The sequence below is a fragment of the Leucoraja erinacea genome, chromosome 7 (genome assembly GCF_028641065.1).
Source record: "Leucoraja erinacea ecotype New England chromosome 7, Leri_hhj_1, whole genome shotgun sequence".
NCBI lineage: Eukaryota > Metazoa > Chordata > Chondrichthyes > Rajiformes > Rajidae > Leucoraja > Leucoraja erinaceus.
The window spans coordinates 52,438,358-52,453,101 of record NC_073383.1 but is presented as its reverse complement, the minus strand read 5'-3'; the positions used below and the strand labels follow the sequence as shown (position 1 = coordinate 52,453,101).

Sequence of the window (14,744 nt, the reverse complement as noted above, 5' to 3'; positions counted from 1 at the left end):
AATGACATTTAATTGATGACAGAGAACTTTGAGCAACTGATATCTTTTATAATTTGTTTCACCACTGTCAACCTGAGTATTCAAAATAGACCCTCAAGTTATAAAACTGGAAAAAAAGTGTTCTTCATATTAATTTCCATCTTGTTTGGATTAGATGTTAGCTTTAAATGTGAAAGAATGTTTGAAGAAATTATAGATTCCCCCCACTATTCTAAATTAATAACCATTCAAGCTCAACCCACTGTATATCAAAAAAATATTTCTAGTTAGCTCCATCCTTTCTTAGAACGTTTCTCAATTAAGTCTCCAATTTACTGTCATTACCATTTTCTGCCTAGAATTCTTCTTTTACTCTCAAAATGTCATTGATCAGTAGTTAATCACATTACCAAGTAGAATGTATTTGAAATTAATTGCACTCTTACCTTCATGCGATTCTGCTTAATACCTTCTACAATCTGTTCCATCTGACGCAAAAACTGTTCTCGAGTAGCTGGGGATGCCATTGCCCTGAAATGCAAGTTTAATTAAAAATGTGTACAATGATCAAATGATTAAAATGCTCATATCTACAAATACTTGTAGAAAGTCAATGTAATAGATGGTTGATAATTGTTGAGGAAAAAATGTAAAATACCCTAATCTACATCACAAATTAAGGGAGATTGTGTTAATTGTCAGTTTAATAATTTAATGCTTCAAAATTAACAGATTCTAATTAAAGGACACTGTGAGCACACCTGCACCAATTATGCACTATGAATTTTCATTATACTGGTCTTGTGTATTTTGCTTATGCATAATGAGAAAGATAAATGAGGAAAAACTGCAAGATACAGTGCCCTCCATAATGTTTGGGACAAAGACCGATCATTTATTTATTTGCCTATGTACTCGACAATTTGAGATTTGTAATAGAAAAAAAATCACTTGTGGTTAAAATGCACATTGCCAGATTTTATTAAAGGCCATTTTTATACATTTTGGTTTCACCATGTAGAAATTACAGCAGTGTTTATACATATTCTCCCATTTCAGGGCACCATATTATTTGTGACACATGGCTTCACATGTGTTTGTAATTGCTCTGGTGTGTTTCATTGCCTCCTTAATGCAGGTATAAGAGAGCGCCAGTCTTTCCATCATCTTTGGAGACTTTTTTTTGCTGTTTATCAACATGAGGACCAAAGTAGTGCCAATGAAAGTTAAAGAAGCCATTATGAGACTGAGAAACAAGAATAAAACCGTTAGAGACTATTAGAAGAATTCTCGCTATAATAAAGAAAAATCTCCAAACACCTGTCCGACAGATCAGAAACACTCTTCGGGAGTCAGGTGTGGATTTGTCAATGACCACAGAAGACTTAATGAACAGAAATACAGAGGTTACACTGCAAGATGCAAACCACTGGTTAGCCACCAAAATAGGATGGCCAGGTTAGTTTGCCAAGAAGTTAAAAGAGCAACCACAGTTCTGGAAAAACATCTTGTGGACAGATGAGATGAAGATTAACATATCAGAGTGATGGCAAGAGCAAAGTATGGAGGAGAGAAGGAACTGCCCAAGATCCAAAGCATATCACCTCACCTGTGAAACACGATGGTGGGGGTGTTACGGCCTGGGCATGAATGGCTGCTGAAGGTACTGGCTCACTTATCTGCATTGATGATACAACTGCTGATGGTAGTAGCATAATGAATTCTGAAGTGTATAGACACATTGTATCTGCTCAAGTTCAAACAAATGCCTCAAAACTCATTGGCCGGCGGTTCATTCAACAGCAAGACAATGATCCCAAACATACTGCTAAAGCATCAAAGGAGTTTTTCAAAGCCAAAAAATGGTAAATTCTTGAGTGGCCAAGTCAATCACCCGATCTGAACCCAATTGAGCATGCCTTTTATATGCTAAAGAGAAAACTGAAGGGGACAAGCCCCCAAAAGAAGCATAAGTTAAAGATGACTGCAATACAGGCCTGGCAGAGCATCACCAGAGAAGATACCCAGCCACTGGTGATGTCCATGAATCGCAGACTTCAAGCAGTTATTACATGCAAAGGATATGCAACAAAATACTAAGCATGACTACTTTCATTTACTGTCCCAAACATTATGGTGCCCTAAAATGGGAGGGGAGACTATGTATAAACACTGCCGTAATTTCTACATGGTGAAAACAAAATGTATTAAAAAAAAATCTGACAATGTGCACTTTAACCACATGAGATTTTTTCTATTACAAATCTCAAATTGTCGAGTACAGAGGCAAATAAATAAAGGATGGATAGTTTTTCCCCCAAACATTATGGAGGGTACTGTATTCATCAACAATGCAGTTGAGTATTCCTCTCCTGGCATAAATGTAACTGTTCCATGTAACTTGCATGATACTCACTGTTGAAAATTATCATGAATTGAATTCAACAGGTTAACCTAGGAAGTAAGAAAACCGATTGAGTCCTTTTGACATATATTGCTTTAGCATTGTGTCATTTATTACTTTTGAAACATTTAAACCAATCCAAATCTTGCAATCTTAAAATTAGATAATGAACACCATAACATGCAATAAAGACATTATAGCCAAACCTACCAAGACAATGATCAGGAAACCCATATTTTTTCTTGTACTTATATGAAGTGTGAGGATAATTGTGTCTGAACATTCAGACGTTTCTTGTCATTTAGTGCCCTTACATTGGAAATACATAATTCCATGGAGCCACTTGTCCAACATAAAATGTTGTAAAGTTAACAGTATTGTAGCTATTAAAATTGTATTGAATCCCCTATTAATTTTGTTATTTTAAGCAAATTCCAAAGAAAACCAATTTAAAAATGTGTATACATGTAACCTCCTTGCGACTTTAATAACGCACCTGCCAGACCACAGAGGGAGAGCACTTAAGGGGCTGTCCCACTTGGGCGACCTAATCCGCGAGTTCTGGTGAGTTTGCCCTCGACTAATACTCGCAGCATGGTCAACATGAGGCCATAGAAGGGGCCGTAGGCCTCAGCTAGGTCGCAGCGTATTTTTCAACATGTTGAAAAATGTCCGCGAGTAAAAAAAGGTCGCCATGGAAAAAAAAAAATCAATACTTTTTTTTACTTGTAGGTTTAATCGTAGTAGGTCGGCATGTTAGTTATAGGTAATCGATGGTAGTCGAGGGTAGTCAAAGGTAGTCGAAGGTAGTCTTCTTCATAGTCGAAGGGAGGCCAAAGGAGGTTGGCTTCACTCTCCACTATTCGGTGTCCAATTTTTCCCGAAGTTAGTCGTAGCTGGTCTTCAACACAGTCGAAGGAGGTCTTCTACAAAGGAGGACATTTTTCTCTCCTAAACTCGCCAATTAGGTTGCCTAAGTGCGACAGCCCCTTAGCTTCAGAAACTGACAAGGTGTAGAGGTCCACTCGTTGCGTAAACACTCCATTTAATAATTAACCTATACAGCCCCGTCGCTCATGCGTGCATCAAGTTAATATTTGACTATTACCGTGCCGTCGCTCGTGAGCACACACGAGTTAAACTCCAACCACCAAATCCTTTCTTGTCCAACCCCATGACGGCCCGCCCCCCTGACCGCGTGATTGGTCGGCCCAGATCACACCGGGTCCATGCAAGAGTTCGAGCCCGACCAACGACTGTTTAATACCAAAATGGCTCAGCCACATGACCCAGAACCGGAGTAATGGAAACGGTTAGGCTCACGAGTGAGGCGGCCTGATCTTGTGTAAGCGTCTCCTGCGTTCGGGATCGCTGCTGGCAGAGTTGAGGGCGGGTGTGGTCAAGATGGTGGACGCCCTCTAAAGCGGGGCTGTGCCACTTGCATTGGTTGATTGAGTCTTTTACAACCTGGCCTGAAAATGCACTCTCCAATCTACAGGACTGCTTTACACAGACAAACTAGGACATATTCGAACACCAGGATCTGGAAACTCTCACAGAATCGGTGCTGGACTATATCAAGTTCTGCATCGGAAACGTGACTGTGGACAAAAACATACGGGTTTTCCCAAACCAGAAACCCTGGATGTCCAGCCAGGTCCGCACACGCCTCAGAGCCCGCGATGCTGCCTTCAGATCAGGTGACAGAGCTCTGTACAGGGCTGCTCGAGCCGATCTGAAAAGTAGTATTAAAAAAGCCAAGGCGGACCATAAGAGGAGCATAGAGTCCCACTTGTCCAGCAATAATACACGGGAGGTATGGCGGGGCATACAAGACATTACCAACTACAGAGGCTGTGCCACAAAGTCAGAAGACCTGAGTGTGCCGCTGGCAGAAAAGCTAAATTGCTTCTTCTCCCGCTTTGAAACATCACAACAGCAGCACTCACCTGCTACAGCCCTGTTCCCACCCTCACCTGGCTCCTGTACTACTCCACTCACTGTCAGGGAGCACGATGTCAGACGGGTGCTCCTGGCAGTGAACCCCAAGAAGGCTACCGGCCCAGATGGTGTACCTGGTAAGGCGCTCAAAGCGTGTGCCCACCAGCTCACTGCCATCTTCACCAGAATTTTCAACCTCTCCCTGGACCAGGCAGTTATTCCGTCCTGCCTAAAATCAGCCACAATCGTCCCAGTGCCGAAGAAGTCTCCCATCACCAGCCTTAATGATTACCGTCCTGTGGCCCTCACTCCGGTAATCACGAAGTGCTTCGAGAGATTGGTCCTCCAGCACATCAAGGACTATCTACCACCAGACTTCGACCCCCACCAATTCGCTTATCGCCAAAACAGATCCACGGAAGACGCCATTACCGTAGCTCTCCACTCTGTGCTGAGCCATCTGGAGCAGGGGCAGAGCTACGTCCGGATGCTCTTTGTGGATTATAGCTCAGCTTTCAATACAATCATTCCGGACATTCTCATTGATAAACTGGTCACTCTCGGCCTCCCCACTCTCACATGTGCCTGGATAAAAGATTTCCTCACCAACCGGCCCCAGACTGTGAGACTCGGCCCCCACCTCTCCTCCACTCGCAGGTTGAGTACCGGCTCCCCACAGGGCTGTGTGCTAAGCCCCCTCTTATACTGTCTCTACACCTATGACTGTAGTCCGGCCCACACCAACAACCGCATCGTCAAATTTGCTGACGACACTACTGTAGTCGGACTTATTTCAAAGGGAGACGAGGCAGCCTACAGAGAGGAAGTCCTGAAGTTGACAACCTGGTGCTCAGAAAACAATCTGGCTCTGAACACCAGGAAAACAAAAGAGCTCATTGTCGACTTCAGAAGGCACAGCACCGACTTAGTCCCCCTACATATCAACGGCGAGTGTGTGGAGAGGGTCAACACCTTCCGGTTTCTCGGCGTCCATATCGCTGCTGATATCTCCTGGACAGGCAACACGACAGCGGTCATCAAGAAGGCTCAGCAGCGGCTGCACTTCCTGAGGGTCCTCAGGAAGCACAACCTGGACTCTAACCTGCTGCTGACCTTCTACCGCTCGTCCATCGAGAGCCTGCTGACATACTGCTTTGCAGCATGGTATGGCAGCTGCACCATGGCACAGGGAGAGGCTTCAGAGGGTAACTAGGACAGCACAGAAGATCATTGGCTGCCCTCTCCCCTCCCTGATGGATATTTACACCTCCCGCTGCCTTAGCAGGGCAAAGAATATCATCAAGGACAGCTCCCATCCTGCGTTTGGACTGTTCGACCTGCTGCCCTCTGGAAGGCGCTATAGGTGCATCAAATCCAGGACAAATAGACTCAGGAATAGTTGTTTTCCGAAAATTATAACTACTCTTAATTCACACATGCACTGACTTCACAGCCCAACACCCGGACTTCCATCTATTATATCCACGTAATGAAATTTGGAACTGTAATGTGTATTGTAACTGTAATTTTTAACATTTAAAAAAAATAAAACATTTTAATATTTAATATGATCTTTAAACATCTCCTTCACCATTTTGCCTTTAGATATGATATAGATATGTATATAGCGCCGCAGAATTGTGCACCTATCCCCCCCCCTTCTCCCTTTTGTTTTTGTTTTCTGTTTCTTGTTTTTTGTACTAAATTATATGTATGCACTGAGTACGAGCAGCTTTTAATTTCATTGTACATGTATAGTGACAATAAATGGCATATCATATCATATCATGTCCAAGTGTCCCGGCTTAAGACGGTCCACAGAGACAGTCTCGTGTCTGCCGCCCATGTTGATGACAAAAGTTATGGTGCCGTGTCCCTCGTAAGGCCTTTACAGTGGCGTATGGTGGGAATCGCGGCAAAGGAAGGCATACTGGCAGTCCTGGGGGGCAGGTGGGATGTACGTGGTGGTGAGTCCGGGATGTTGGGACTGGCGTGAGTGTGCCCATCTTCTCCCAGAGGCACGTCCACATGGTCATGGGCGATTCCCGATGTCCATGTGTCGCCGAGATGAAGTCTCCTGCGACCGTAAGCGGGCGCTGTACACCAGCTCAGCCGAGGAAATTGCCAGGTCCTCCTTTGAGGCAGCGCATATGCCCAGCAGGACCCATGGCAACTCGTCCATCCAGTCTGAGCCCGTGAGCCGTGCATTTAGGGATGCCTTCAGATGCCGATGAAAATGCTCCAAGAGGCAGTTTGCTTGCGGATGGTAGGCCTTAGTGTGATTCAGCTGACCGTCAAGCAGCCGGGCCATTGTTGACCACAAATCAGTGGTAAACTGCGCACCTCTGTAGAAGGAGATATCCACCGGCAGACCAAAGTAGGCGATCTAGTGGGCAGTGAGGGCACGTGCATACGTCACAGTGGAGGTATCCGAGAGTGGGACGGCTTCCGGCCATCTCGTGAATCGGTCCATGATGGTGAAAAGGTGGGTGACACCTGTGGATGGGGGCAGCGGTCGAACGATGTCGACGTGGATGTGGTCGAAACACCAGTGTGGCAGGGCGAAATTCTGCAGCGGCGCCTTGATGTGTCGCTGAATCTTTGAGGTTTGACAGGGGATGCACGCCCTGGCCCAGTTGCCGACCTGTTTGTGCAACATGTGCCACATGAACTTGGCTGCCACCAGTGCCGTTGTTGCCTGGGTGGAAGGGTGAGCCAGACCATGAACCATATCGAAAATCCGGCTGCGCCAGGTTGCGGGGATGATGGGTCTTTGCTGTCCGGTAGACACGTCGCAAAGGATGTGGTGTCAGCGGGCCCGAATCATACGTCCTCCACGGCCGGGTAGTCGAAACCTGGGACCAAAGCATGGATGGCATTGATGACGGTGCGGGACTACGCATCTGCGACCCGATTACACTTGCCTGCGATGTGCTGGAGGTGTAGGCCAAGTGACGCTGCTGCCGGGATGACCAGGGATCAGACACCTTGGCAAAGGCAAACTCGAGTGGCTTGTTGTTCCTGTGAAACCCCTGCCCTCAAGGAAGTAGCGGAAATGCCGGATGGCCAGGTAGAGCGCGAGGAGCTCCAGGCACCCGTAGGAACTCAAAGAGCCCGAACGGGGTGATGAGAGCCGTCTTGGGGATGTCGTCCTGGTGGACTGGAATCTGATGGTAGCCATGTACCAGGTCGATTTAGGAAAAAACCTTGGCGCCATCGAGACTAATAATAATAATAATAAATTTTATTTATGGGCACCTTTCAAGAGTCTCAAGGACACCTTACAAAAATTTAGCAGGTAGAGGAAAAAAATGTAAGGGGAATGAAATAAATAGTAGAGACATGACTAGTACACAAAGTAAAGACAGAATACAATTCAAAACACAATGAGGCAATTAGTGCACAGATGAAAAGGGAGGGGGACGTGGGGCTGAGGATAGGCAGAGGTGAAGAGATGGGTCTTGAGGCGGGACTGGAAGATGGTGAGGGACACGGAATTGCGGATCAGTTGGGGGAGGGAGTTCCAGAGCCTGGGAGCTGCCCTGGAGAAGGCTCTGTCCCCAAAACTGCAGAGGTTGGACTTGTGGATGGAGAGGAGACCGGTTGATCTGAGGGACCGTGAGGGTTGTTAGGGGGAGAGGTCAGTGAGATATGGGGGGACCAGATGGTGGACGGCTTTGTAGGTGAGGATCAGGATTTTGTAGGTGATCCGGTGGGAGATGGGAAGCCAGTGAAGTTGTTTGAGGACTAGGCTGATGTGATGCCAGGATTTGGTGTGGGTGATGAGTCGGGCGGCTGCGTTCTGGACCAGTTGTAGTCGGTTGATGTAGGTGGAGCTGATGCCAAGGAGAAGTGAGTTGCAATCGTCCAGTCGGGAGGAGATGAAGGCATGGATGAGTCTTTCAGCAGCGGGAGGTGTGAGAGAGGGTCTGAGTTTGGCGATGTTGCGGCGATGAAAGAAGGAGGTTTTAATGACATGGTGAATGTGAGGCTCAAGGGAGAGGGTGGAATCAAAGATTTTGCTGAGTGTGGCTTTGGAGCCTATGAGGAGGAATTCTGTCTTATCACTGTTGAGTTTGAGGAAGTTATGTTGCATCCAGGTTTTTATAGCTGACAAACAGAAGTTGATATGGGAGAGGTGGGGGGGGGGGGGGGGGGGGGGGGGGGGGGGGGGGTGGGGGGGGGGGGGGGGGGGGGGGGGGGGGGGGGGGGGGTGGGGGGGGGGGGGGGGGGGGGTGGGGGCCGAGGTAGATCTGGGTGTCATCGGCGTAATAGTGGAAGTCCAGGTTGAAGTGGTGGAGTATCTGACCAAGGGGGAGGATGTAGATGAAGAAGAGGAGGGGGCCGAGTACGGAGCCTTGGGGAACGCCTTGAGTGACTGTGGCTGTAGCAGAGGTGTGGTTGTGGAGAGATGAAGTGGGATCTGTTGGAAAGGTAGGAACGGAGCCAGCTGAGTGCAGAGCCTCTGAGTGCCGAGGTCTTTGAGTCTGGTGAGCAGGATATTATGGTTCACTGTATCGAAGGCTGCGCTCAGGTCGAGGAGGATGAGGATGTTGAGGGAACTAGTGTCAGCAGAGGTGAGGAGGTAGTTGAGGACTTTGAGGAGAGCAGTTTCTGTGCTATGGAGGGGGCGAAAGCCAGATTGGAGGGGTTCAAGTAGGTTATACGCAAGGAGGTGGGAATGAAGTTGTGACGCAACGATACGCTCCAGGGTTTTTGAAAGAAAGGGGAGGTTTGAGATTGGGCGGTAGTTAATGAGAGAGGAGGGATCAAGACCAGGTTTCTTTAAGATTGGTGTGACAGCAGCAGTTTTGAAAGCGGAGGGGACAATTCCTTGGGACAATGCGGAGTTGAAGAGATTAGTGAGGTAGGGGCAGAGAACGGGGAGGCAGGACTTCAGCAGGGGAGTGTGGAGAAGGTTGAGCAGGTTTGGAAGAGCTGATGAGTTTGGAGATTTCAATAGAAGTGACCAGGTCAAACTGGAAGAGGAAGCAGTGTGGAGGAGGGGTAAGGAGGTCAGTGGAGATGTTGAAAGGAGGGGCCTTGGTAGGTGGTGGAGTAGATGCTGGGGAGTCGGGTACAGGGGATAAAGATTGATAGATGGTGCTGATTTTGGTGGAGGAATGAGTGCAGAGATCCGGAGTAGAGGTAGGGAGAGTGTTGGCTCGAGGCTTGAGGATCCCTGGTTTAGGCAGGGATCAGTGAATATGGAGGAGAGGTAGGCAGATTTTGCAGCAATGAGGGCATCTTTGTAGTCAGTGAGGTGGAGTTTGTAAGCTTCAAGGTGGACTGTGAGAGATGATTTCTTTGTGAGCCATTCAAGTCGGCGACCAGTCTGTTTCAGTTTACGAAGTGCAGGTGTGTACCAGGGTGAAGATGTATTGAAAGTTACGGTTCTTGTTTTGAGGGGGGCCATAGTGTTAAGGGAGGTTGACAAGGTGGAGTTGAGATGGTTTGTGAGATCATCAGGTGAGATGGGGGCTGAGTCCAGGGGGAGAGTGGTGGAGAGGAGGTCAGAGAGATGGAGGGGATCAATGGATTTTAGATTACGGAAGGTGATTTCTCGGAGGAAGCGGGGGCGAGGTGTCGGAGAAGGGATGGTGAACCGTATAAGCTTATGATCAGAGAGGCCGTGAAGTCTTGGATGCGAGGGACAGGTTACCAGTTGGCCGTTGTGACGTCATTGAGAAAGCAGTAGTCCCCACTGGGTCTTCAGACCACAGACGCTTTGGGGACCATGTGAAGCGGGATGCCCACGGGCTGTCTGAGTGGCGCACTATGCCCATTTCCTCCATCCTGCGAAATTTGTCTTTGGCCAGTTGGTGCTTCTGGCCGGCCGCAGTAGCGACTATTGGCGGCCGGCCAAGGCGTTTCCTGGATGCGTGCAGGTTGGTCGGCATCGGCGGGCCTCGGAACCCCACCTTTGGTGGTAGTAACATCACATACATTTGCCGGCGTCACTCGTGGCCGGCCTCACTGCTGTGCCCTTGGTAGAAGCTGGAACCGGACGTTGACCCGACGCCACCCGGCTGATGGTGGCGCCACCCTGCTGTTTCGTCTGCCACAGCACATCCGCACAGGTAGCCAGCTATCGGGTGTTGGTGAAATCGGCATCCGCGAGGAGCAGGCGAATGTCATCAGGCATCTGCTCGAGAAAAACCTGTTTGAACAGGAGGCAGGTCTTGTGTCCGTCCATCAAGGCGTGCATTTCATTCATAAGCACGGACGGCTTGCGGTCGCCTAGGCCATCCATGTGCAGGAGTCTGGCTGCCCTGTCGCAGCGGCTGAGACCGAACGTGCGCAAGAGGAGTATTTTGAGGCCCTCGCACTTGCCGTCGGTTGGTGACTGGCGAAGGTAATCGATTAGGCACCCGGCGGTGTCCTGGTCCATGGCACTGACCACATAGTAGTATTTGGTGGCATCAGCAGTGATCTGGCAATGTGGAACTAGGCTTCTGCCTGTTCAAACCACAAGCAGGGCTGTGATGTCCAGAAAGTGGGCAGTTTGATCAAAACTGCATTCTGCAGATCTGGGTTGTCGGCTGCAAACATGATAAAATCCAAAATAGGACATTTTGGATCATTGGGGTCACCACTGTAGAGGTCCACGTATTGTGTAAACACCATTTCATAATTAACCGCTACAGCCCCGTCGCTCACGCACGTATCAAGTTAATATGTAACTATTCCCGTGCCGTCGCTCGTGAAACGGGTTAAACTACAATCGCAAAATCCTTTGTTCTCTAACCCCATGACGGCCCCCTCCTCTGACCGCGTAATTGGTCGGCCCAGATCATGCCTGGCCCACGCGAGAGTTCTAGCCCAACCAACGACAGTTCAATACCAAAATGGCTCAGCCCGCCACAAAGGCTTCTATTGACATTGTAACATTGTTTATCACTCACTAATATTCATTAATACATGAAGATTTTCAAAACCAGCAATGGGACATTTTGATAACTGCAGAGGAAGATAATTTTATATTAATGGACAGTTCTCAGGAACGGAAGCCTAATATAACCCCGGGACTACCCATATCCTTTTCTGAAGGCCAAACTCAAATTATAAATAACTCAGCAGGTTTGACTGATATTTTGCTCAGTCCATCCATTGTTTTTATTTCCATGGTCCATCATGTGTATTTATTTTTATTTTAATAGTCATAGCTTTGGATGAACGTATTTGCCACAATTGTTTAACTTATCAGTGACTGAGAATACAATGCAATGGATTTCTGTTTTCCTTACCTCTTTTTCCAAGTACACCTTTTTATCATCAAGTGTATTATAAAGAGTGAAAAATTGTTTTGTTTCCTTGTGAGTTGCTGCAACTGCAACAAAACATATGGATAACAGAAATAATTTAAAATCTAATTCGGGCAAATCCTTATCTACGTTTCAAATGTTTCACTGCAAAATATAATGCACGTGGAATCCTTCAAAATAATCTTTGGATTGTTTCACTAATTTCAATATAGAAAGTAATTTGAAATAATTATTCAGGTATGAATTTGGGCAAAATCCAGTTTAAAAGTAATAAAGCATGCACAAGATTTAGTCACACTGACAACTGTGACCCAATTGGCAGCAATCACGTCTTGGAATCAGCTGGAGCCATATTCAAATTTTACTCCAGAGATTTGTATACAAAATTCTTAGCCAACACTCCAGTGTATTGGCTGATTGAGAAGCCATAATTTGGCTGAGACATTAAACAAAGCTCACATTTCCAGATCGCTGTTAAAAAAAAACCCACAGCACCATCTTGACAAGCAGGGGGGGGGGGGGGGGGGGGGGGGGGCCCCAGTGTATTACCCAATGCTTATACTTCAAGTATCGAGACGCATATTATCCAATCATTATTATGGTACTGTGGAGTATGCAGTGTTCAAATTTCCAGTGCATCTCTTATATTACACCGGTGAGTGTAGTTTAACTACCATCCCACTGGCTTTTAAATGATTTGGGTGATTCTGGGGGGGACTCAAATAGCCTCACAAGTACAAGATGACCCAATTCTAAAACATGTAAAAAACTGAAAATTGAAAACACAAGTTGTTTTCAATTTTTATTAGCAAAATTAGGTTATTTTCCCATTTTTCCCCTACTCTTAGTTATTGTATTTTATTTCACACATATTATATATTATATATCATATATATTTAATAATGGACCTATAGCTGCTCTACAGAGCAAATTTTGCGAAGAAAAAAGAAAATTAGATCAAATACATACCTTGATTGTAGAGCTCAACAAATCGTCTCTGATATTGGGTCAATTCTGCCCTACTTGGTACTTCATCAATTTTTCGTTGCAAAACAGCAATTTCTCTATTTCGTCGAGCCTGCATGCAAATGAACTATGATTTACCTTATTTTCAAACTTTTAATTTAATAGGCTATCCCACATAGCAAAACAGCATTGATGTTATAATGTGATTCTATAATTTGAATAAGTAATTTTAAATTCAACATTGATAACTGACCACATTTAACCGAGGTAATCCTGGTTCAGTTTAATTTATTAAACCCCAAGAATGCAAATGCAGATTTTTTTTTTCAAATATACATCTATAAACCTAAACCCTTTTTGCAACTCAAACTTCCAGGTATCATACAAGGTTAATATTTTTAATCAGGCAATGTGCATAAGAGCATTCAGGTGTCTCAGGACAAAGCAAATAGCTGGTCCAGATTAACCTATTATAATATTACCCAACTGAGCAAATCATTTACGTGGATGACACACTGAATCATCCCACAGTAAACTGCTTAATTTTGGAAAAAATATCACAAATCTAGGTCACTGGGGGCAAAAATCAAAAAGCACAGTGGCAGAGTGGTTAAATAATTGAATTAATATCCAGAAGCATGGATTATTTATTCAGAAAAATGTTCAAATCCCACCCTGAGAGCTAGAATGAAATAAAACTGGCACCAGTAACTAACAAACCACTGTACAGTTGTAAACACCCTAGTGGTTCATTGATGAAGACACAAGAAACTACAGATGCCGGAATCTTGAACATAAAACAAAGTTGTGGATTAATTCAGCTCACTAATGAACTCGTGGGATGAAAGTGTGCTATCCTCACTCTAACTGGCCTGTATGTGACTCTAGATCTGTAGTTCATTCACTCTGCTCAGCAACAACTATGGATGGACATTAAGTATCTGCATTGTTAGTATACCAATGTCCAATGAACAAGAAACGTCTTTCTCACCCACAACTGCAAGATTTTGCAATAAGGAAATAATAAACACGTGTAAAACTGGGTACTGTATTTGCCCTTGCACTTCAAAGTGATTCGCTAAATATAAAGCAAATTTGTACGAGGCCGCATTAGAGAATATACATAAGAATTATGAAATCTGTTGAGTGTACTCGAGGGAGGGCCAGAGTGGGATTCTTTTATTGATGTTTAAAGTGCATTTCATTGCAAATGCACAGAATTATGAGAGGCCTAGGTAGAGTATTAAGACCAATTCCACTTTTGGCAATATTAGTAATAGACACAAATTTGAGAACATTGGTAAAGTTTGAGTTAAAACTTCAGTGTTTTAAGATAGATGCACCAGAGAAGACTTTTCATTAACATTTGTGTTTGAGAATTAATAGTCCAAAATATTCTTACCAACAAGAGTCGTATTTTCTGAAGCTTTTCTCGATCTTCTTTATACTGTTGTTCTATTAATTCACCGTGTTCCTAGTGGAAGATAAAAAGTGGAACAATTTAAATAAACAGGCTTTGATAGATCATTCTCTCATACAGTATCCCCAAAACGCCTTAAAATAGTCTTATTATATTCAAACAAGTTACTTCATAATTACATGAAGTAGATCACTAATACACCAATTAAAAAGGCATTCACGAGAACTTGCACTTTTCTAGAACTAGTAGGGAAAGAAATTGAATTATTTAGGATTGCTCCTGTTGAATAACCAGCAGCATGACAGTTTAAATAACAGTTACAAACTGTACATTACTGTAGAAAATGACAATTCTTTTTAATTGGAGGACAAATGTAACAAAGACGATTATTAAAAAAAGGACTGATAAAGTAGCAATACCCTCAAGATCATGGGCCATGTTAATTTCAGTACTTATGTGCAAAAAATGAAGGGAAAATTCAAACTGGGCATCTCCATTTTCTCAAGGTATTGCTACTTTATCAATACTTTCTCATGTTCATCATTACAAATCTACTTTGATATTAGAATGATTATTTATTGATTTATTAGCATATTTATGATAGTACAATGTACCTTTACTTCAGCTTCCTCATTCCCAGCTACACTCTTGAGATTTTCAATATTCTGTTGCAATCGGGCCATCTCCTCCTGCAATGTAACTCAAAATATAATGTAAACTGTCTCAAATTAAGCTGTAAAATTCTTCAGCCTTTCCTGATTTTATTTTA

At 44.8% G+C, this 14,744-nt stretch overlaps 1 protein-coding gene across 1 annotated transcript in view; it reads right to left on the bottom strand.

Annotated features, from left to right (window-relative positions):
• ccdc93 (coiled-coil domain containing 93) overlaps positions 1-14,744 on the bottom strand; it is a 58,298-nt gene that overhangs the window by 3,216 nt on the left and 40,338 nt on the right. The window contains 6 exon segments of the mRNA XM_055638815.1: positions 426-510; positions 2,396-2,433; positions 11,572-11,654; positions 12,559-12,667; positions 13,958-14,029; positions 14,590-14,664. Of these exon segments, the coding sequence (XP_055494790.1) occupies positions 426-510; positions 2,396-2,433; positions 11,572-11,654; positions 12,559-12,667; positions 13,958-14,029; positions 14,590-14,664 (462 nt within the window).